At 41.4% G+C, this 23,144-nt stretch overlaps 1 protein-coding gene across 1 annotated transcript in view; it reads left to right on the top strand.

The window, feature by feature from the left end:
- Positions 1–1,064: 1,064 nt before the first annotated feature.
- LOC128711038 (dual 3',5'-cyclic-AMP and -GMP phosphodiesterase 11-like) overlaps positions 1,065–23,144 on the top strand; it is a 43,698-nt gene continuing 21,618 nt past the window's right edge. The window contains exons 1-3 of the mRNA XM_053805905.1: positions 1,065–1,092; positions 1,698–1,778; positions 10,854–10,928. Of these exons, the coding sequence (XP_053661880.1) occupies positions 1,065–1,092; positions 1,698–1,778; positions 10,854–10,928 (184 nt within the window). The remainder of the gene's footprint in view (positions 1,093–1,697; positions 1,779–10,853; positions 10,929–23,144) is intronic.

Here is a 23,144-nt window from a genome sequence, read left to right as displayed (position 1 = left end):
TTTTAAGTCTAGACTACAAAAGGGGTTTAATATAATTTTTGAAAGGTGCACCAGAGCACGTGTGGAACACGAATTATAGATGAGACCTGCTAATGTCTGTCTCTTCATATAGGTACCATGCATAACACGACGAAAAATGTCACTTTGGCTTTTTAATAGCGTTATCAACAGTTCGCCAAAGGCTTGCAGAAATCGATCATAAAAATGTTGAAGGCCGTTGGGGAACAATGGTAACGGCATTGCCGCTAGCGCTCATTTCGATCGGTGAAAGCGTGCGCCATCGCAAAGGCGCTTAGCTGTTCCCTAACTGTGTGGATGCCATCCCTTGACCTACTTGATTCAGTTTCATTCCTTGATTATGCCTGTCCGAAGAACAAATGTACCATCGACCACGAGTATGGTTATTTTTAGTCATGGCCATCGCTATGATACATGGATTTTGAATGTTTCACTAATGAACCAATTCCTTTCCAACGAATGGTAAACATTTTTTTTTGTTCGATAACCCGATATCTGTGCAAAAACTCCCATGAGGCTAAGGCTTCTTCCCCAGACGCAGCCAATGTTAGTTGTTTTCCGCCAGTTCGTGAAGGAAGTGTATTGTGTTTGTTAGATTTGTTAGATATAAGTTAGCTACACAATGTGATCGATGATCTTCTTCATCATTTAAGAGATCTTTTGTATTATTTGAAACTTCAAAAATATGGTTGGTTTCAAGAAAAATTTTGTTGCAGCAAGAAATTGCTTTAGTGTTACTAGTGCACAAGCTAAGTTTTTCCCCTTAAGAAACGAGAATGTTCGTTACCTCGAGCTCATAAATAAAAGAATTTGTAAACTCGTCGCTCAATTAAACATCGACCCGCAGTCACGCCACGATCCCGTGTGTCTAAATTTGAATATCGATTTACTTTGTAATAGGACCTAGGAATTGGCTGTACCCGTCATATCGTGCACATGTGCATCCCAGCGGGCGGCAATTTTTGCCAACCTCCGTTGCGAGACAAAAATAAGATAAAAATTACCATCTGTAAACGGGGTGACAATGGGTGACACTGTGCACCAATATGGATGAGGCTGCTGACAAGCTAACCAGTAATTTCCAGTGACACCACGAAAAGTCCACCCTCAATCTGTGTGTGGGCTCTGTCTTTCTCTCGCTCTCGCTTGTCACAACAGTGGCAGAAATCTTTGCGCGGTCACAACAGTGGCAGAAATCTTTGCGCGGGAAAGAAAACCGGTAAGCGATTGAGTGAGAAAATGGACTGGACTGGAGGATAGCTAGCTTGTCAATTAGCTGCGACGGTGGCGCTATGCGATTAATCGACTTCCAATGTGACGTCCGGCGCCTCGCGCGATCAATCACGCTTGCGGGGAATGTGAACCACCAGATTGTCACCCCGTACAGAACAGGTTTTGCGCTCGCATCAGTGCGATCATGTACGCGCGAGTGATGAATGACTGAACGATTCGCTACATGCGCCCGTACAGCGTGACAAATTCTGCCGGTTTCCAATTGGACGGTAAAATCCATATTAGTCGTCTATTAATCATCGCGTGACGAGGAATATCTTCACTTGTCCCTAATTCAGGGAGGGGGAAACAAATGCTCTCGTTTCTTATGTCCAACACTTACGTTTAAAACTTTCAATTGGGATGTTTTTTTTTTAAACTCGCTTTTTTCTTTATGGTTTCCACAGGAATCTTCGACAAGATAGTCACACTGGCCACCCCGGGTGATACGGTACCGCCCGTCCTGTGGCGCTCGCGACGAAAAGCCGGTAAGTAGCAGTAAAAACCATGTGTTATTTAACTTCTTTTATAATTATTTGTAGTTCAAAGTTTCGAAGATGCATGTGAAAGGGAATGTTAATTTTTATACATCGAGCATGGTACATTCATCTGAAATATTCGACAACGAGCAGTATCCAAATGCACAAGAATATGTTTATCGATTGTTCAATTGATAGAGAATGGAATGGTACAATTAACTTGTAATAAAACCCTTGAAAGAACTTGTTTAGTGCTCATAACATGTGGATTTATTTCACTGTAATGTGTGCGCCTTTAGTGGCCGTAATGCCTTTCGATTATTCGATTTCGTCGTATCATTGCACGACGGTTTGATTCAAGGGATGCGATTTATAAAATCTGTTCGCTTCCAGCAGCGGACAATCGTAGAACGCGATCACATCACTACCCCAACGGGTAAAGGTCATATACTTGACCGGTATCTGGCTACCGTCGGTGAACGATAGGAACGGGCGCATTTGCCCGTCCATGGTGACTTGCACCATACCATTATTGAACACTTCCAGCACCACTACGGTTGGATGGTATCGGGAAAGAATATTTGGTGTTTGCGCTTCGCCGAGCAAAGTGTTTTTATGTTGATTCGATGCCGCACGAAACTGTCTTCTTCCGGCGCTCCACGTGTTGCCCAAACCACCGATCACTGGGCAGAAGAATTGGCAAATGAAAACCATTCCCTCCCCCATCCGATCGAACTGTCCAGAACTTACCGATCTCTACCACGTTCTTCTCGTAGGGGAACAACGATTCGCCGAACCGTGTGTGGGCACCGCTTGCGCCAACGAACGCCAGTCGAAAGTACTGCGAGTTTTTTGTGACACCAACGTTCTGCAGACCCGCTACTGGGAAGTACGCGTGGGATTCATTGTAACCCACCATATTCTCGAATTGTTTACATCCTCTTACCGCTAACACGGAGCCATAAAGGAAACATTTCAGTTCTTTCCTTCATTTAGGTGAAGATTCCGTCGTTTTACTCACCATCAAAGGAGTTTGCAAAAAATGTATCTGCTTGTACGTAACTTCCTGCCAACACTAGCATCACTACAACTTTCAGCGAATTCATGATGCTTCTGAACTGCAAAGTGTGTCGAATCCAAGGGAACTACAGTGACAGTCTTTCGTTGTCGCGTTATATATGAAACACTACAGACCGCTCTCAGACCAAGCGTAATTCAGTACTTTGTTTACTGATACACTTTGGAGAGTTACTTAATTTCCAAGAACTACCTGAAAAATTCCACGCGAAAGTGATAAGATGGTGGTTTAGTTTGCATTAATACCCCACGCTTAGTTTTAATAGTAAAGTCAACAAGTCCTACCACGGTGGGATAGCAGGAGAAAATATTTAAACAAGCGGTTTCTTATATCAGGGATTGCATTACATTGAATCTACAATGTATGATATGTGTATGTATGGTAGCTTGTATATCATTATTTACAATCAGTTTTTGTGTCAGTGTGTTTCATCGCATTAATTACACGATACTTCAGCGTCGCACAGTAAAAAATATTGTAAGCACTTATGAATGGGTACTACGTTACTCATAGATACGAGAAAATATTAATTAAACGTATTGGATCAAGAATTAACTATTATCTCATTATGATTATAACAAATCTATAGCTTACTTTAGACCACCTCTGACATACATACTGTGGATCGTAGGATCGTAGAAGTGGTAGATTGTTAGTAGACAAATATTATCAAAAATATTGATGATAGATATTTTGTTATAATTTGCGTGGCAGTTTGCACAATCCAATACCCGCAAGAAGTACAAATTTGGTCAACATGGTTCACACCAGAACGCGCTCACCAAATGTTCTCAGGTTCACCCGTACAGCGCTACCAATAACACGCAATTACCAGTTTGACACTGTGTGGTAAAAATCGCTAGCCGTAGCAATAACTGACCTTTTCCTTTTGCTTTGTGGATGATGCAACTTCAGCGGGTTGCCGTATCACACGATGGTTGGTCAAACCATCTGTAACTGTAACGTAGACCTGAAGACTGGAGACATTTTCGGGCCTTGGCATTGGTGTCTCCGGTTTCCATTGGGGTCCCTGAGAAATGCACCAATCGTCATAAGTTTGCAATGCGCAGTATGCGATTTGTGTGTAAGATTTGTAACCCATAACACTCGAATGGTTTTCATTTCACCGTTACGCTAAGCGTACTGGTCGCTTCCTTATGCTAGGCTTTATGCTGATTCGGTGGGTTTTTGCTGGGTGGTTCGGTTGACTGAACTACCGCCGTACTGAGGGTGCAATGTGATGTATTGCTTAATTTCAATTAATCTTCACCGTTCTATAACGATTGTTCTAATGTTTTCCTTCTGTTTCTTATATTTTCAGGTGAGTTCTATGAAAGAATTACTTAGCTGTAATACACGCCGTGGCTGTGAGTAATCTGCACATGCATGCAAATAAACCGCCATTTTCGGTCTGCATCACATTATGATTAACCAAGCTGTATTATTATGGGTCTTGCCTAACTGTCATGTGCTAAAGTATTATATATATTTATTGCATTAATTGATTAAAATATTTGTGAAAGTTTTTATAACTTTCTCAAAAGTTTAATAATAGTTATAAGAAGTTGGTTAAATTATATATGTTTTATATTTTATCGACTAATGTTAGTACGATGTGCGTATAGTTAGTATTTTTTATTTAAAACGAACAAATTTTATCATATCAAATGCTTGTTATCTAGATGGAAACATACATGTCACTACATAAGTAAACCAAAGTACAAGCAAACCTAGTATGCATAGTAGGCTATGTAATACCTAGTCAAACTTGTATGAAGGTTAATGGAGTCGCCTGGTACTATCCGGGTGAAGATCATCGAAGATAGTAATATGGGTCTATTTTCCATTAAAAAAGGATAAGTAATATTAGCAATCAAACAATATTTTCATTTGGAATTGAGAGGAAACTTAACGGCATTGTTTTACAACATTTGTGTACGTGTTGAAGTTTTCATTTGCTTATCATTTTTTGATACTTTAATATTATTTGGACATTAACCACTTTTTATTATATATAATTTGGTATGTTTGCATGTATAGCTATTGTTATAATTACTAGCGTAATTTTTAAAATTACGCAAATATTTTGTTTCTCACAATTTAAAAAAGTCATTTCAATATTATCTTGCAATTTCCGTTCCCAAATTTAATTCATGTTTAAATTATCTAAATTTAGTATTTAATTTTTCAAGTAAAACTTGTAGAATATAGAATTTGTTTTAAAATATGACTTAGTGTTCGTAGCAGAACTACATATTTACAAGAAATTTATATCGTTATACGTTTTAATAATTTGTTAAGGTACGCAATTTACTTTTAACTATAATTAATAACCTTTTTTCGGTGTGTTTCGGCACAAGATCGAACTGAATTGCTCCATCATATGGTTTACTTCTCAGCAACGCACCATTGCTTCGGTTTAGGAGAGTAAAATTCAAACAGACACGAATGAAACCCGAGAGACACAAGTGGCATGTGCTCGGGATGATGTTTGTGGACGGTTAAGGGGAGGATACCGTACAGAGCCAGTTTGGGGGTGGCGAATGATGCTCGAGTTTTCTCTCTCTCTCTCTCGCTCCCCTATCGGCGGGGTTGCACTATGGGCCTCACGGTTGATCGCTGCTGCTTGCGTACGGTGTTCCGACAGGTTCCGACAGAATTCCTCACGGCGTCGAGTTCGAACTGCCGGACGCGTCGGACGTACACTGATTCGCGAAAGTGGCATCGGATCGTGACGAGCTCGTCGGGCAGACAGCAACCGTGTGTGCTCCCGTAGCGATAGCATTACGCGTATTCGTAATTCCGATGGATAAACCGTGTGGTGTCTATTTTTGATTCACATTTCGTGTGAATTTGTGCGTTGCCATCCGGTCAACCGGTGACTTTTTGAATGTGAGCAAATGTGAGTGTGTGTGTTTTTTGCCCCTCTTTTGTGTGTTTGAGTTTGTGCTGCCCAACAACAGTGGCGGTTTGGCTTCAGAGTGTATCGACTCTGTATGCAGATGCACCGCAGCGATGCATTGCGCGAAAGTGATAAATAATATTTGTTCGAAGGCCGAAGAAAAGCAGCGCTAAACGAATAGTTTATTAAGTTATGCCCGCGGTACCGGGATTGGCCCAGTGAGTAAGCTCTGGCGCGCGAGCAGTGCATGTGTTGGTGCAGGGGCACTGAAAGCGATATACAAGTGCTGCAGTATCTTCAAACCCCCCCCAACCCACCCGGGAAGGGGAGAGGGAATTCCTCCCGTCATGCAATGCACTTTGAGTGCATCAAGTGAGCGAGAGTGTTTTTAAATGAGCAGAGAAAGTAACAAAACCGAAATGAAAGATATACATACACGCGCAGCCAAGTTGTACATTGAACAAAAATAAAAAAAAAAACGGCACCAAAGTGGCCACTTCTGGTTGGGTTTGTGGGGGAAAACAAGTGCCGGTGAAAGGAAACTCATCCGTGCCCGGGCGTACGGAAAACAGGCGGACAAATTGTCCCACTCGCGGGGTTTGCCGGCTCGGCGTTCTCTGTTGTTTTGTTTACTTTCTTACGTCTTCCGAAAAGCATATCGCGGCACCGCCACGTTGGTGTCGCATTGGTTTGTGGTTCTGTATTTTTTTTTTTTTGTTTGGGTGGTTGTTGTGGGTGAGCCGCGGTTTGGCGTGCATTGTATGTATGCCGCCCATCGATACATCCTTAAGGCGCCGCACCCGCCAAACCCGCCATCGCCAACGCCGTGTCTTATGCTTTGGTCCGCCATCTTACGGCTTGAAATATGCGGCGAAATCATCATCCTCCAATTTGTTCACCACACGGCACGTTACGGGGCGGGAGGGAGTAAACGTGGCTGAAGCAATGGTGGCCGATGTCCTGCCGGCGGTGCTCCCGTTCGGCCCATTCGCTTTGTTGTCTTATTGCAGCACCGTGATGTTTATTTATAATTTTGCTCAATTTTATGCGATTGTTTTTTTCCTCCTCTTCTCGCGCTCTCTCTCTCTCTTTCTCTCTTTCTTTGTATTTATGTATACGGAAACCCACACACGGTGCGGTGTCGATGCGCCTAGACGTGCCGTTCTGTTTTATTCGTTTGAAATTTTAAATTCCTATTATTATCGTACTTCCTCCTGTACACACGGTGCTTAAAGAAACAGTTTGCGACCGTAACGCGCTCATAAAAGTTAAAAAAAAACCTCGTTTTTGATCAGCGATTGGCGATATGATGAAAATATTAAGCGGGGTTCAAACATTATTCAGCGATCAGAAAACGGCTCGGCGAAAGTTTTCCATGAGATGTGATAGAATATTATTTGTCGCAGTTTATCATTCTAGCCTTTGTGCGATACTTTTGTCCAACTGTCCGCAAACAAAAATATTGTTGGGTAACCTCAAAGCTTTACTATATTATATTGTGATTATTTGTAATATAATGTCAAGCGTGTAAAGAACTTACGCCATTATCCTCATAACGATCACAATTTTAACCTTACTAAGCTTTGTTAGGCTAACAATTAGTAAAATAAGTCAGCTTAAAATTAAGCATTCGATTTTGACATTTGATATTTGAATTGTTTGAAAATGTTTGAAGTATGCGTTGTTTTCTCAATTTACTTAGTTCGAAACCCCTGTAATGGTAGCTCTTTCTTTCGCACTCATTAAACACACCACCCACTCTCAACAGCTCTAGAATCAATTAGAGCTTCCCCACGGTGAAGTTTTGTCGAGTTGACTTAATGGTGTGGCTTAAGAAAGTACTCTCAAGTGAAGTGGCTTACCAAATTGTGAAACAAATGGTAGGGACACCCCCTGTTAGCCCTTGCAAACAGTGCCGTATCAGTGCCGCCTTGCGTACAACCGCATCGTTCATCAAGAAACCGATCCATGTTGATTGGGCCCGGGGAATCGCTGCAGTTGAACGATAAAGTTAAAAATGATCGATAGAATCGTTCGCCTCGGTAGACTTCGATGCGCATCGTTTAGCGCGGGAAGAAGGGATGCCGGGTGAAATTGCCGGCCGGTTGCAACTGACGTGCGATCATCGATTTTATGTGCGAGACTCACACCGTGGGCCCACGACGTGGAGGTGGGGTTGAATGTTGTTGCATGTGTACCGTACCCATAAACGGCGGGAAGCTAATTTACCGGGGAGTATAGACTTTTGCTCTGTGGCGCTACCAGAAATGTTGCATTTTCGCCGAGAAGAAAGCAACCGAAAGAGTGGGAGATGTTCGTATTTTTTTTTACTTTATTTTCCTGTTTTGCCACAGAAAAGGGGATGATGATTGGTACGAAAATAAACACAACGAAATTCACGCTAGACATGGGTTTCCCGTTGAAATTCGTTTATTGTGTTTAAGAGCCCTCTAGCGCTTGTTTTTCTCTGGTATTCATTTTTTGATAGAAATTTATAATTCGATTGACTATGAGCATTTGTGAAAAAATAGTAAACATATGCTGAAGAGAGTTTGGAGCAAGGTTTACGTAGGTTTACTAAAATATGGTTATTTAACCCATTCAATTTCGTACGTTTGAAATTTCTTTCGTAAAAATAGTTTTTTTAAAGAAAGCATTAGATATTCAATTAAACGGCCCAGCTTGTTTTTAATGGTAATTTAATAAAAGCTTTAGCGCCAGGAATACTTCACACTAAAGTGTGCAAAGTTCGGCAAAACCCGAGTCGGAAAATTGAGCATCCAAAACTTCAATTTGAATGGGATTTGGATTAAGATGGGTTAATTGCATAGAATATTAATTTTAACTGTTGATACATTTAGCGTAATATTGTTTCGATTGTTGTCTTGTTTGGTTTTGTTTGTTAGTCTCTCAGATCAGTTCAATTTGTGCTTTCTGTTGGAAGAAGATATTCGACTATTATGGTTCGGGTACTCATATTATACTGATATCGTCTGCCAGTCAGCATGTATGTCATGTGCCACAACGCCACAATAATCTGTCAGTTCAAGGTTAGATTGGCACCGCAACCTTCGACCATTGTGCAAGAATCGTTTGCAGCCCAAACACTAAAGTCTTTTAGAACAGGAATACCGAAGCGTCGTCACCGTCGGGTGCATCGGTGTTGTTCCGTTACCATGGTGGCATTGGCCTGCATTGCAACACCTTCCGTCAGTATCGCAACAGCACCAGCTGGTCACGAACACCGAACGCAACAAATAAGCTCTAATTAAACTAAACTCGCGTACCGCAGCACCACTCGACGATGGTCAACAGACGAACCGTTGGCGAGGAAAAGAGCAAACCAATGTGCGCTTTTCTGCGACAAACAGGGCACGAAGCTGAACGGAAGCGTTGATATTGATTAGTATTCCGCTGTACGAGCGCCATGTGACCGTGGACGCCATTTCACCGGAGACGCGAACCGTCGGACATCGTTTTCCGTTCGGCCGAAACGGGAAGCTGGATGTGATCCAACACTAAAATGCTGCTGTTCTGTTTTAAAATTGGTATTGGTATTTTTGACGCCACGTTCGGCTGTATTTGTTGCATTATCATTCATTAATTGACTGCTAGGGTTCCGCGCGTCTGAGACATCGCTGTCAATGGTGCCGACCAATCTGTCACTCAATAAATAATCTGCCCGATAAAGGAAAACCTTACACGTGCGAATAACCGTCCGTCGATGTGTGTGTGGTCGCTTAGTACACTTTCATTAAGGTGATGCACCCTTCAGGTGCATCCATTAGTGTTTGTTTTCGCTTGCCTCCTATCTTCCCTTTTGCCAACGTGGCCGCTGCCGATCGCGTGAGTGTATCGGTGCGATGATTCGTTCAGGATCAATAGTCTTGGTTCACTTGCGTCAACTTACACTACTCACAGGGTGGAGATTATATTGTACGCAATCAATTGACATGTTGTTCGTTGTGTTCGGTTTCGCGCTGTATGTTGAACATCGGTACAGTTGTCATTTTGATTGCCTCTTTGCCCCTGTCGGTCTCTGGTGGGTTTATTATCATCTTGAATGTATAATTGCAATGTTTTGCAGCACGATAGCTTTACCTCAAAGGGATTAGAATAATAACATGGCAAAGACTCGGACAGAAGTGACACTGCGTACATTATCAGTGTATTTGACCACTCGTTTGGATGTAGTCACATGTGCTAGGCGTTAAAATGAGTCATGGCACTGTAGAAATTCTCTTGAAAGCTAAAGAAAAGTTTTATTCTCTGAGTTGTTAATGCTTAAAATCATTGCTCATAATTGTTTTTAATAAAATATTTACTCATTTTGACGCAGTACATCAACTGCCAAGTCATAAATTATGTTAGTCATGAAGCACACATAATTCATTGTTTTTCAACAAATTTCTCCGTAGTGTTGCCCAAGTTTGACTTCCTCATAGACTTGTTCTGTTTAAGCTCGATTTAATCTACTTCCCATTGTGTAGAGTCGGAGATCATTTTCCCGCAAGAAGTGAATGATAGTTCTGAGACCATTTCGATCCACGAACTTTTGGCAGACAATCGCTCCCGTCGCTGATGATACGAGTGTGCCATTTTTATATCCTTTTTTTGTCATATTTTGCACAACGTTTAATGTTTTAAAGATGTTCTTTTTTGGAGCAAAAGAATTGGTTTAATCATTACGGTAGTTTAACCCCCTTTTGTTATCTCATTTCGTTGAAAACGTATTTAAATTAACAACTAAATATTAAACGTGCTGACTGTTTATTCAATGTTAGATTAAGTATGCATGCTACGTTTTACAATTAAAACCATACAAACATCACCCACTGCCCTTCGTTCTATTTTGTCAAGCTTTATTCTCATTTTACATACACATTCCATAAAGTCATCATTTATTGCCACTGTACGTTTGTGTTAAACCATATCTATCGATCACCTGTTTTCCTCGTCTGTTGTTTAATTGTACTTTAAAACACAACTGATAAAACAATGTATTTCCTTGTGCTCTGTAAAGCAGCTGGGTGTACGTATCTGTCATATAAGTGTATGTACACTGTAGGTATTTGCATTTGATCCCCGATATCTTTTCTTTCAGATATCCACAAACTTTGGAGACCGAATGACGCTGTCCGTTTGCTCGGTACCAATTGGACGCTTGCACGAAAACTAGGTAAAGCCAGTTGGCTGGATGTTATCTCCCCCCTTCCAGATCCGCTTCTTGTTCCTCCCATTCGATGTGTATCCATTCCGCTCGGCGTTATGTTGCGCATAACTGTGTCTGGATCGTCAAATTCTTCCTGCCACGGCAGGGTCCAGTACAATACGGCCCGCACCACACTGCCGAAACTGTGCCAAACAGCAGCGCGAACGTGTGTGCAATGTTACCCTTCGGGTCGGATTTTTTTTGTTCTTTCGTTGCACGTTCTCGCTATTGAATACAGTTTTTTTTCTCTCTCTTTTATGAGCTCAAAATACAGTAAGCAAGCTCCGAAACCCTGCGGTGTTCTAGCTGAATTTTTGTCCAGTTGTGAGCTGAAAGCTGAAACCGAACCAATTTTCTGACTGCATGGGTTGGAATTACCTACCCGTTTGTGCTAAAAGGTTACTCAAACGCATAAAAGTAAAATATTCGCCCGGCAGTTTGTGTGTACATTGTGCACGGTTGATTCACCAAAGGGTTGGCTGTACCTAGCAGGAGCCTGTTCAAAACTCGATGAAAAGTCAATCATAAATTACGCACGCAAAGGTATTCATTTCCCGTGGTATGTTTCATTCTTGCAACATTTTTGTACCGTTTCGTTTGAATGGTTCTTCTGTGGTAATTGATTTTTTGGTAAATATTTCAAAATTTGTTTACTTCGGATTGTTCGGTGTAATATTTTTAACAACTCCTACTAGGTGAGTGAAGTTAAAAATTTATTACTGCTTTTAACGCTGTCTGCCACTGGAAAAGGGCTCGATCCTCGAAATACGACGGTGGCGCCCTCTTCCGTGATTCGATCCGAACTCCGATCCTCTATAATTGGCAGGTTGTGTCAAAAACTTTGACAAAATGATTTTGTTTAACATCTGAATATGTAAAAAAATACGATAAATAATGGAATTTATCATCTAGACGTTAAAATTGTTCAAATACCTGCTTTTCGTTCATTCTCGTGACATGAGTTCACTGATGTATATTGTGCTAACAAAACTAAAAAGTACAACGGTTTTCGTAGAAATATAAAGAGCTCCATTCAACACAGCGGACGAACACGTATATGCATATGGTATGTCATCCGGGGATCTGAAACTAACTTTGACTTTCACACGGAAACCGGCCACGGAAATGGATCCTTTGTTTCGGTTGAAATTTCGACAACGGATACACGTGCGCGGTGTGACACATTATTCGAATGGCGTGTTCCGTCAAATGGAATTTGCTTTATCTGGTCTCTTTTTTCCCCCCCTCTCTCTCTCGTCCTTGCCCCAAAACGCTCGGATACCTGCGAAAGCGAAAGAGAAACATGCACATAAATATGTTCCACTGGCACTTTTGACTGCGGCACACTGCTTTCTGTATGCTCTTTCGACGACATCCGGTCTAAGGAAAAGGCTTGCAAAGTGCTTGTTGAGAGCCTGCCAGATAGTGGTATGAATTCTATTTCCGTGTGTCAGAATTTCGACGACCGGCTGGCTGCATCACCGTGCCGTGTGCCTGCAGGCAACGATAGTTTGCATCATCGGTGCACAGGAAGACGGTTGCGGTCCGGAAGCTGATTCATCGGAAATGGGTTGAGAAAAAGGGGTTTCTTGTGGCCGCCGTACCGTGTACCGAACTGCACAGCCGAATTTTCTCACCGTGCACAATGCATTCGTGTGCAAATGGTGCAATATTTTTGAAAAATCGTTTGTGAACTTTATCATTTTCCATAAATTTTCCGTTGCCCCAAACAGTAGCGCAGGTGAAGAAATATTGTGTGACAAAAGGATAAAACTCCCTTTTGCTCTCTCATCAGATAGCTCCCAGCCATCCGTCGACAGGGAGTTGCTTTAAAGCTGTCGTTTGTCGAATGATAAGATCCGTCCGTTGATAAATTATCGGTTCTGACAACAGACCGGCCAACGCAACAATACCGTTTGACGAGGGTATTCAAAGTTTGAGTAGCAGCAGCTTAAAGTATGCTGTTCTTCACCCAACTTCCAGTTCCCGCGTGTCCGGCCTAACTGGGATAATGTATACAGACGCGCGTTTGAAAATTTGTGCAATCGCTCGAGAAAGGGCACGTTGGAAGGGCTTTAGCCACTTTTTTTGTTTTGTTAGTGAGGTTTGGTATGAAATTCGTTTGATGAAAAATAATTAACCATTAATTAGCGGTTTTGGTGCTAGAATAGAAAGAGAGGCGGACGCAGTATATGGCTATCGAGTGATTCATTTGCTCGCCCCTGTAGCCATTCGGGAAGCTGTTGCGGCTAAACCGTAAGACTTCGCCCAAAAGTTTGCCATTTGTATTTCGCAAAATTGGAACGCCGTGTTGTGGTCATTGGGTATTCGTTGGGATACGCCGTACCATCGATAATGGCACGTTGTTGTGGAGGTGATGAAAGCTGTGGGGAATTATACAACATTTAAAGAAATCCTACATAAACCCATAGAAAGGTTCTTGTGCTAATCTGCTTTAGTCAATGTTAGTAAATATTTTATTGCTGATATCGGGGCAGATCATACTCTAAGTTAGAAAGCTTAAGCTTTTAGCCTGTATCTGTCAAATAATCCAGGTACCGGGCTGTATCATTCTGTACAGATTCATAAAGGACATGGCATTTTGACATAAAGAATGACTCAAGGGATCATTTTTGTAAACTACAATTTGAAGAAAATCTATTTAAGTTTAGTAATTTAATTTTAATTTCAATTCATTTCAAACAAAATTTAAGTTTGAATATTAAAATAATTCTTTTTCAGTTGTTGTCGTTGAAAAAAATTGTTTACATTTTTCGCACACGGAAAACATGGCCTAACCTGGCTCACACCAGCTAGCAAAATTAATTGTTTTGACATTTGTCGAGCTTGGGTTAGTTGCTTTCATTGAGAAACCAACCTAATCCTTCTTTCCTAGGTTTAACTTGGCTTGCCATTTGTATGGCGAGCTGTCAGCGGATAAGCCTGGAAACGTCAAAACGCATACAAAAAAAATCGCTTAGAGTATGATTCCGGCCATTGAAGGTTAGGGCAAATTTTTTATATACCGGTTTATAGCAACTATAAATTAGAAAGCTCGGACATTCCATCACTTATACGGGATCGATTCGGAATCTCATCAAAAACTTCACGATGGGATTTTGCAATCATTTCAACGAAATTGCTACTCATCTGCGTAAAAACTTCGCAAGAATATCTAATACGCATCCAACATAAATGTTGTTACAAATGACAGATGACACTTTTCGATATAATAACCCATACCGAGGTCCGTCTTATAGCTTGTTAGAGACAGATTGCAAAAGTTTTAAGCTTGTGCAGCAATTCAATTACAATGTGAACAATTACCAACCGCAGGGTATGAGAAAATTTAATTAGCAACAACTTTCTGGAGTCTTCTTCTGGTCGCTCCGGTGTGTGGTAGAGCTTTCCGCTTGTATCATAATCCCGTCCGAAGTAAATGATACCCCCACCTGTCCTTTATTCTTGCACCGGCAATCGTGGATGGTGGTTACCCAGTACATCAAATACATCTTCTCAATAGGAATCTTCTCGGTTGTATGTCACATTTAATTTAATCATCTCGAGCTGAAGAAGCCTCGGTACCCCTTGCTGGTCTCTAATGGGCCAACCCAACGGTGGGTACGTGGACCGCAACCAGCGGAAGGCAGAATGAAACGTAAAGCCCAACTTTAAGTCTACCGCAGAAAGATGGCCTTTGCAATGGTATCGTAACGGGCTGTTGAGAAACCATCAGTTAAACTTACTCGCACTCGCCTAATTGCCTCAACGTTGATGTCCTTCACGATGTCCTGGAACAGTCTGTCAGCCTAAATTATGGCTTCGCTCTCAGGTGCGCAACCGAGTTGAACCAAGCGGTAAAACTCTTCGCCAGCAGCATAACCGGTTCGCTCCGTTCGTTGTGTCGGTATAAATTATTGTTTTATTTATTCTGCTTCTGGTTCACGGTCAGCAAAATGAAGATGCGAAAGGATTGTACGAATGGCAAATAGAATGGCCGGGGTCGGGTTGGTGTATTTACCGAGTTTACGATACAAGCGGTAGATCTATTTTTTTTTCGTTTACAAGCTCTGGAAGTAATTGTTGCACTGCATATCCCGGGGTCGGTTCCCGTAGTCCTGCTATTCTGTCGAAAAAAGTTCAGCAGTAAGAGAAAAAGGATAGCTTCGGACATTTATTTAGTTAGTGGTTGGTTGCTTTCTTTTTTTTTGCGCTCATAGTGTAACCCATAGACGCACTGAGGACTGAAGACTCAGACTGGAAGACTGAGTTAAATTAGTTTCGTTAAAAAGTTACTGAAAAATGCACCCTGTCCGTGGAAATGCGATTAAAAACAACGTTTTCGGTGGTTTACGACCGCTCCACCGATGAAGGTTTCAACGCTCGGTACCAAACGGGTGAGATAATAAATGGCATAACTACGAAGAACTAGGTAGCATTACGCTGGGAAAATCGAAAAAAGTTTGTGCTCCCCTAAACGGCGGATGCAGCAGGAAGGGGGTATGGCTTTGAAAAAAAAAAAAGCTTGAATGGAATCGCGTCCGATCGAAAGTTGAGCGAACTTTGCGCGACATATCTGGTTCTAATTTTAGCCTACGATGCGACGTTCGAGGTCGATTAATAGCGATAGTATAGTTTTCCTTTTGTGCTCCGCTCGCTCGATGCATCCGGATGTGTATTGGCATTACGTCAACCTCGACGTCAGTGGAAAACCCGGAGGATGCAATATAAGCTGTGCTTTGGTTAACAGTGTGTTTTTTTTTATTTTTAATATCGAATTTGTTATGCAAAACCCAAACGCCTGCATGACGTTCGAAGTGGTTCATTTTTATCCGACGCTATATTTCGTTACGTTACCGTACAACGAAAATCTGTCAAATTTTTTGCTTCGTTCTCGTCCATTATGTTATCTTCTGTCATATGTTCATAAAGTAAAAAACGGCTTGATTTTGTATCTTTTTAATTTGAACCGACCATGAATTACTTGTTGAAAAACTAAAGATAAAAATGAAAAAGTTCTTTTTATCATATGTTTTTGGTTTAAAATATTTGTTGTGTTCCTTTTAAGTTAACGTTGAGTTGCATAAAAACATACCACGAATAACGTGGGAAATATAAATTGTATCAATGGTGGGGCTGTATTATATAAAAGCTTTTCATATAATTCGTTTAGCACCAATCTCTAGCACCCTTTTCGAGAGTTTCCCAACAGATTAGATTGCATACAGTAGAATCCTGTTCCCACCTTTTCACACTGTATGAAAATCCAATTTTAGTCCAATTTAGCACGATTTCTTTTCTGCCAAGTAATAGGGCAAAAGAGCAGACATCTTCTGCTGCAGCACTATCGTTTCGATTTACACCGTAGGCCCCGAGTGATTTCCTTCGGCGATTTGGTCGCTAAATTCAATTTTATAACCCTTTCTGCTGAAGATAGTAATATGGCGCACGGTGCTCCCGCGAGTGCTTCCCCTTTATCCCGAAATGCGTTTCATGCACATAGACAAAGTTTACGCAGTTTAAAGGGCGGATATAATTAAAAGCTTTCGACGCGCTTGTGGCTTGACGGTTAGCGGAGAAAAGCTTGAGCCTCGATCGCATGGCCACGGATTGCCACGGTCGGTGTCTACCAGCAGAAGCTGAGTGGGGTGGTTGTGTGCGTTCCCCTATATGCATGCACGTGGCATGTGCCTTTACCTATGGCCGATACGAACGTTGTTTTGCGTGGTATATTAATTTATTTCTTGTACTACCGCTGCATGCAACTGACAGTGTGCGGTCGCCTGAAGGAGTGCCTTTAATTTTAATTGCGGATCCTTCGATAATGCTGCATGGAACGGTAAGCATGAAGCACAAAATTCAAGCTTTAAAGTAATGCTTAAAGAGAAGTAAAAAACAATGTTTATTTAAATTTAATTTCTTTAAATTAATTTTAATTTAATTTTAAAATTTAATTGCTTTTCAAGCAAAAATTCAAGTTTTGCTGTCTGTGTACACCAGGGGTAAGGGTAGGGGGGTAGGTGTTCTTTTACTGCTCAGGGGTAGGGTTCTTTCACTGCTCGAAGAAGGAAATGTCTGTGAATTGTGAATTGTATTTTAGACGAAGATTCCGATATATTCAAGCAAATTTCCGTTCTTTTCGAATAAAAAAAAAAACAGTTTTGCTACTAAATTTACTCATTCCACTAGTTAATGTTATGGAATTATATCTTTACTTGTTAGTGCACTTGTTCTTGTTGCTTTGTTCAATCACATACCATCGGGAACCTGTTCTAGTACTATGACCAACAAAAGACCCAAGACAAATCATTACAGCAACATAACCGTACACCATCACAGCTTGAGGGCTTGCGGTTAAACTTTGACATATTTGACATTTAGTTTAGGGTTCTACCAAAATTTGTGACAACACACAAAATTGCCTACAACGGCATACAGCACAAAAAAAAGCCGACCCGTGTTCTCCGAAACTTTGCTACCCATCCGTCCCACACCGCCGGTCATTTTTCACTGCAAAGACCGCCTAGAGATCATCGCGCCCGACCTTGTCCAAGATTGATCCGTTTCGTTTCGGCGTTTCCCTAATCCCGCGCCCAGAGTTGTAAATGTGACTCACTTTTTCAGCAACATTAGCCGAAATGTCGCACACAAATGTGTCCCAATTACTCAAGTGGTCTTCATCGGTAAGCTCGGTAAGGCCGTGGACAAAATGGACCCGAACGACGGTGACGGGTATGGGACATTCCCAAGGCCGCGTTTCGATGGCTGAAGATCGGTCGGGGGAGGGAAGTGAAACGAACGAGGGGCTCTTGGCCCATGCTGCCTCCCAGTGCAGTGGATACCGCAATGTACCGCACAGCTGTGTCTCGGCGATTTTTCAATCCTGATTAGGGATTTCTTCGTTGGGATTTTCTTGTGAACCACCAATTTCCATCCTGCAAACGCTGCTGGGGTCACTTTCGTCGGTTCTGATCAGTTTTGCCCAGTATGGTGTCGACTGATGGCGCATTGATGCGATCCGATATTGGTTGAAAACCTTCTGCTATTCGTCCTCATTAGATCGCTTCAGAAATAAAAAAATCAGTATAAGGGACTTACAACAAATTGTGTAAATATTACATTTTAAAAATTTCCTGGACTTCAACTTATAATTAGTAATTCCTGGAGGGATGAAGTAGAATAACAATTGCTTAGGCTTTTTGCGGGTATTTTTTTCAATTCGATTTAGTTAAAATGCACTTAAACGCAAGATCTTAACGTTCTTCATTTAATAAAAACACTGATTGCGATCAATTTTAATAGAATGGTGAAACATTTTTTAAAAATTTCTGGCAAACATTGTTCTTTCCTCTTCTGTGTGCGTACATTTTGAAACAGTTTCCGGAATTTGGAAAATTTACCCCCACTCAAATTGGAAAAGTTTTCAAGTTCATCCAAGATGACTGTTTCCCATAACTTCAGCTTCCATTATGAAGCGAATTCGGATGCATTTTCGTTCGGGAAAATTGTTCTGCGCGATGAATTGCGCTCAGACATATCACCTCACCAGCGTACAGCCGAAGCGGGGATTTTATTGAATTTTCCAAATTTTCATTTTTCTTTCCCTTTTTTTGCTAGCAAAAATTGAAACAAAGAACGAACAGATATCACCGAGAGTATGTTTCAACGGGTGGAAAAATGTAACATTTAAAGCGTGTCCATCCAACCTATCTCGCATTGCTGGAGAGGACCATGGACGATGATTCGGTGAAGTACACGCGTTCAGCAGATTGTGCTGGAAAATTAACCTTTCTCTCCACACTGCTGAACTGTCGCGCGATGCCGACAAAGATGAACGTCTTGCGTTCCCAGAAATCTCTGCCCGAGTGTAGCACACCGGGAAGATGACAACAAACCGATGCTACACAATAACAATGATGTCGAAGATGGTATCTGTTCATGATGATGATGATGAGAATGATGATACTCATCGTGCTGTAGTTTAGTAAAGCATATTTTGCCGTTATTCAATTTGTCTCCGTTGTAAATCAAAGGCAAAATGCCGTTCCGAGCTGTCCAGCTGGCCGTAAGTTGAATTTATTCCATGGAAGGAATATATCTAGAATCGTTTTATTTCTATCGAATTTATCGTATCAGATTGTTCAAATTAAACATGATATCTAGTTAAATTCAAATTGGGTAATTTATTGTGCGTGGAACGAATTTGTAATAGCACTTTCTTGATGAGTTTAAATGCTTACTGCAAGTAATTCAAGTTTCGATGATAAAAAAAGCATCGAATTCCTATCGACAACACAATTCCCGAGGGTAATTAAGAAATAATAATGCTTTAAACGAGATTATAAACATATTTACTGTGTAGGTCGATAAGTTTTTGCTCTAGAAACGTTTACAACTTTATTGGCTGTATCTATTAGTTGCGATTCCCTAATGGCAACTTCAATTTCTCATATTGTTTCTTCGTTCTTATTTATGTTTCGTTTCGTCTTCCCTTTACCAAATTGTAGGTCGCAAAATCTTCTACACTTTTCGTCATTCGCCGGTTTAACCTTCCATCTTTAGCAGCCACGTGTGCTGGCAATGGTTTTTGTTTGACTGTGTTTAGCCTTAACTTTGAAGAAAAGCCTCGTTCACAAATGGATTGTTACCCAGTCATTGTGATTGACGATTTTCTTCCCTCATTTAGCCAAAGAAAAGCATAGCCACAAAACACACGGGCACCAGTTCTCGCGAACAACATCGCCCTGGCAGCAAACAAACAAAAAAAAAGCGGGCGCGGGAAGATAAACTTTTGCTCGACAACAATTTATCACTCGTCTTGTCAGTGCCGCAGCCGCACACGATGTGTTTGTTGATGGAACCGGCCAGGCCCGGCACGAACGGCCGTGGCTCCCATCCATGTTTCGTGTTGTCTTCGATACTGCCTTACCTCGGGACTGCAGGAGACATCATCATTTGAAGATTAATTATCCAGCGAATGCACACACCGCAAGAAGGAGAGCCGAACAGCTTTCTGCTTACGTTCCGAGGAGAGAAATTGTTTCGAAGAAAACTCGTGCCACTCGCGCACGGGAAAAGGCACGGTGTGGGAAAAATTAACTTTTGTCTCCTGCTACTTTTATGAGGAAAATTTCCCATCTTCGCCGAACGTCTGCGATCGCCTTTGTGAATCCGTGTGGATGCGTTTGTGTGGCTACATTTCCTTTGTCAAGCGACGCCTTGCAGCTGAGCAACCGCGCTAAGGAGCACGAGTTTTACTTTCCCTTTTTTCCCCGCGAGGGATGATTTCTTCACCTTTCGCAGAGTGAACAAGCGCTCGGCCGATAACTCTATCGTTTCCCACAAAGCCACAACGGCGGGAACAGAACCAGGGTTTCCTGGTTCGACCAATGGAGCGCACGATCGAATGATTGATTTATTGTTGGTTATAAATAATCCCTAGCCACTCAAGGAACGCCGAAGAAGAAGGTCCTTAGTTGCTTTTTAAGCGAAAGGCTCATAGGGTGGGTTTTTTTTTTCAAATTGATCCAGTTTTGGAATGACTTTACAGTCGTTATTGGCTGTCGGTTTTGTTAAAGCACTTACCAAGCAACATGTACGTATCGTGTTGAGAAATTGGGTACAATTCGTAGCAGTAGAAATATGTACTTCTTATCAGTAATAAGGCAATACTGGTCAACTGCTAAATGCTTTATTATTATATCATTGAGTAGTGCTTCAAAGGCATAAGACCGATTCCTTCCAACACCTTCTAAAATTTGGTTATTCTTTTAAATATATTTTAGGAATCCTGGGAATTTACTTCCTGGAAATAATGATTCAACAAATTTTTAAATTCTAAATTAAAAATGTTAATACCATAATCATCATGCCTTTCATTTCATGTTAATACCATTTTCAATCACCAAGTCCTTCTCTGAAATTCTTGAACGGAACATCTTCTGTATTTTCCACGCATTCAGCTTATGTTGCCATTCGTGCATCGTGTATGCTCAATAGCGCCAGGAAAACAAAAGATGTTGGCAGCTATGATTCACAAGCAATTTCCCTAATGCATGTTTTCAGCCACTTCAACATGTGTGTGAGCACCTCCCGCCCCCCAGGGAAACGAAAATTCTTATTTGCACACACTTCTTCATCCGGGGGGATTTACACACGGCTAAGCAACCTGCCGAAAAAGAACGCCTAAATAACAGCAACTTCGCCCCAAACAGCCCACGATTACTGATATTTATTGCAAAATTATCCAATATATCTCTGCGCTGCGCCCGTCACCATCTCCAGTGGCAACGATTAAGTTCAACTTCTGCAAAGTTATCGGAGATTGATGAAATGACTGTTGCTTTTTTGTTTGTGTTGGCACGCTCCTTGGAGACGCTGCGGTAGCGGAGCTGGCAGAATATGATTTGTTTCGAGAAAAACTACAGCACACACACGGACAAACAAGTTCATCAATCGGCTATGGTATCGGTGATGGCTGCAAAAAGCGGTACAAACACAGGACATCACCATAAGCGACACTCTGCTCCTAAGGTCACTGGTCCTGGTGCGGAATAAAAATGGAAATATCGTCTCACTTTAGTTCACTGTTTTCTTTTTGCCTTTTTTGTGACGTGGCCTCCATCCCCGTTCCCCGCGGTTAGATGAACGTCTTCATTGTGCTTTGTTCCGATGACGGTACCACCCCGGCACGCCAATCGGTCGCACCGAATTCCTGCATCTAGTTTCTGGTACCAATAATAGAAGCGAAGCTCAGCAACGCAACCGCAAGTTGTGCCATGTTCGCCTAGGCACCATCCTTGGCGTTTGCACTCCACAGCACTGCATGCTGCTCACATAACAGCTATAGAATTCTTGCCCCATGTTCACGGGTTATCTGTTATCCATTCTTCCAGCTGGTTCGCCAATTCCAGCAAAGACGTGTCCCACTGTGCATTGCGCGAACTCCACGCGGCGAAGGTCGTGACGAATGATTTCGTGGTCAATCGGTCACCATGGTGAGCGACATCATTGCATTGCAGCATACAACACGGTGCTCAAGCTGCCATGTGCTTTTCAAAGTTTTTTTTTTTTTGGTTTTGTTTGCTGTTGCAAAACTTTTATCACCCAAAACCGGGCACGTGTCCTTGCACGGATCAATAAATATATATGTGTGTATGGAGCCAGCGATACCACAATGTGGGAAACAAATTAATATCGGATACTGTTCCTTTGTTTCTGCTCGACGTTCGCACGTGCGTACACTTGACGGGGTTAAGGAAATGTGCCAATTCATCATCGTCGCCGGTCACGGACCGTGGGCAGAGAGTTTGCATGATAAAATGTTGCTTAATAGCACCAGAAGAACCCGTGTCATCTACCCTTGCCGATAGGGTGATGTGCCTTACTGCGGACAGACTTCAACAAATTATCGTTAATTGTGTTGACAAGCATCTCTGGAAAGCTCTTGAAAGGCATAAGCCGATGGATTATGTGAAGATTTACTTCAATTTGAATATAATTTGTCTTGTTTCATGGTTGTTTCGAAATGCAAACGAGTGACTGGACAGTTAAAAATCACATTTTTAAAGGTATAAAAGAATATAATCCGGTTGGTCTGTTAAAAGAGTGATCAGCCTATGATCTGGCTATTTGTGAATTAATATATCAATAGTTAACCGGTTGCCAGCAATTTTGTATAACTTAGACATTCAGTGCCCAATCTACAAAATATCATCACGACAGTTGATGCTTTATTTGCTGGCAAAGGAGTTCCCATTAACTTTTGACTTTAATAAGAGTAAAGTTTCTTTAGTCTCGATGACTCTAGACAGTGGAAGTCTGAACAGTAAAAACAAGATTCTGAATGTGAAACAATTATAGAAATATATATCCTTTTCCGTAAAACAAAGAAGAAACGAAGAAGACATTTTTATGTGCGCTAATATCGCAAAATTCACAAATTCTATAATTATTTAAATATTTTTAAACACCACATTTATTTTTTATACAAATTGTGGATAAAACTTCCCTGTAGCAGAATACCTTAAGCGATTACCCATTGTCATTCTTTGCTGATGGCTTTAAGTCGTGGTTTTTTTAGTTTGGTCTCTACATTCACACGATCAGACACCAACCAAATTATGATTTTGACGATTTTTGAAAACGCCAAAAGCATTTATAAACTTTTTCTTAACTTGAGAT

Source organism: Anopheles marshallii, chromosome 3 (assembly GCF_943734725.1).
Source record: "Anopheles marshallii chromosome 3, idAnoMarsDA_429_01, whole genome shotgun sequence".
Lineage (NCBI taxonomy): Eukaryota > Metazoa > Arthropoda > Insecta > Diptera > Culicidae > Anopheles > Anopheles marshallii.
Note: the sequence above shows the minus strand (reverse complement) of the source record. Positions and strands in the feature narration are given on the sequence as shown.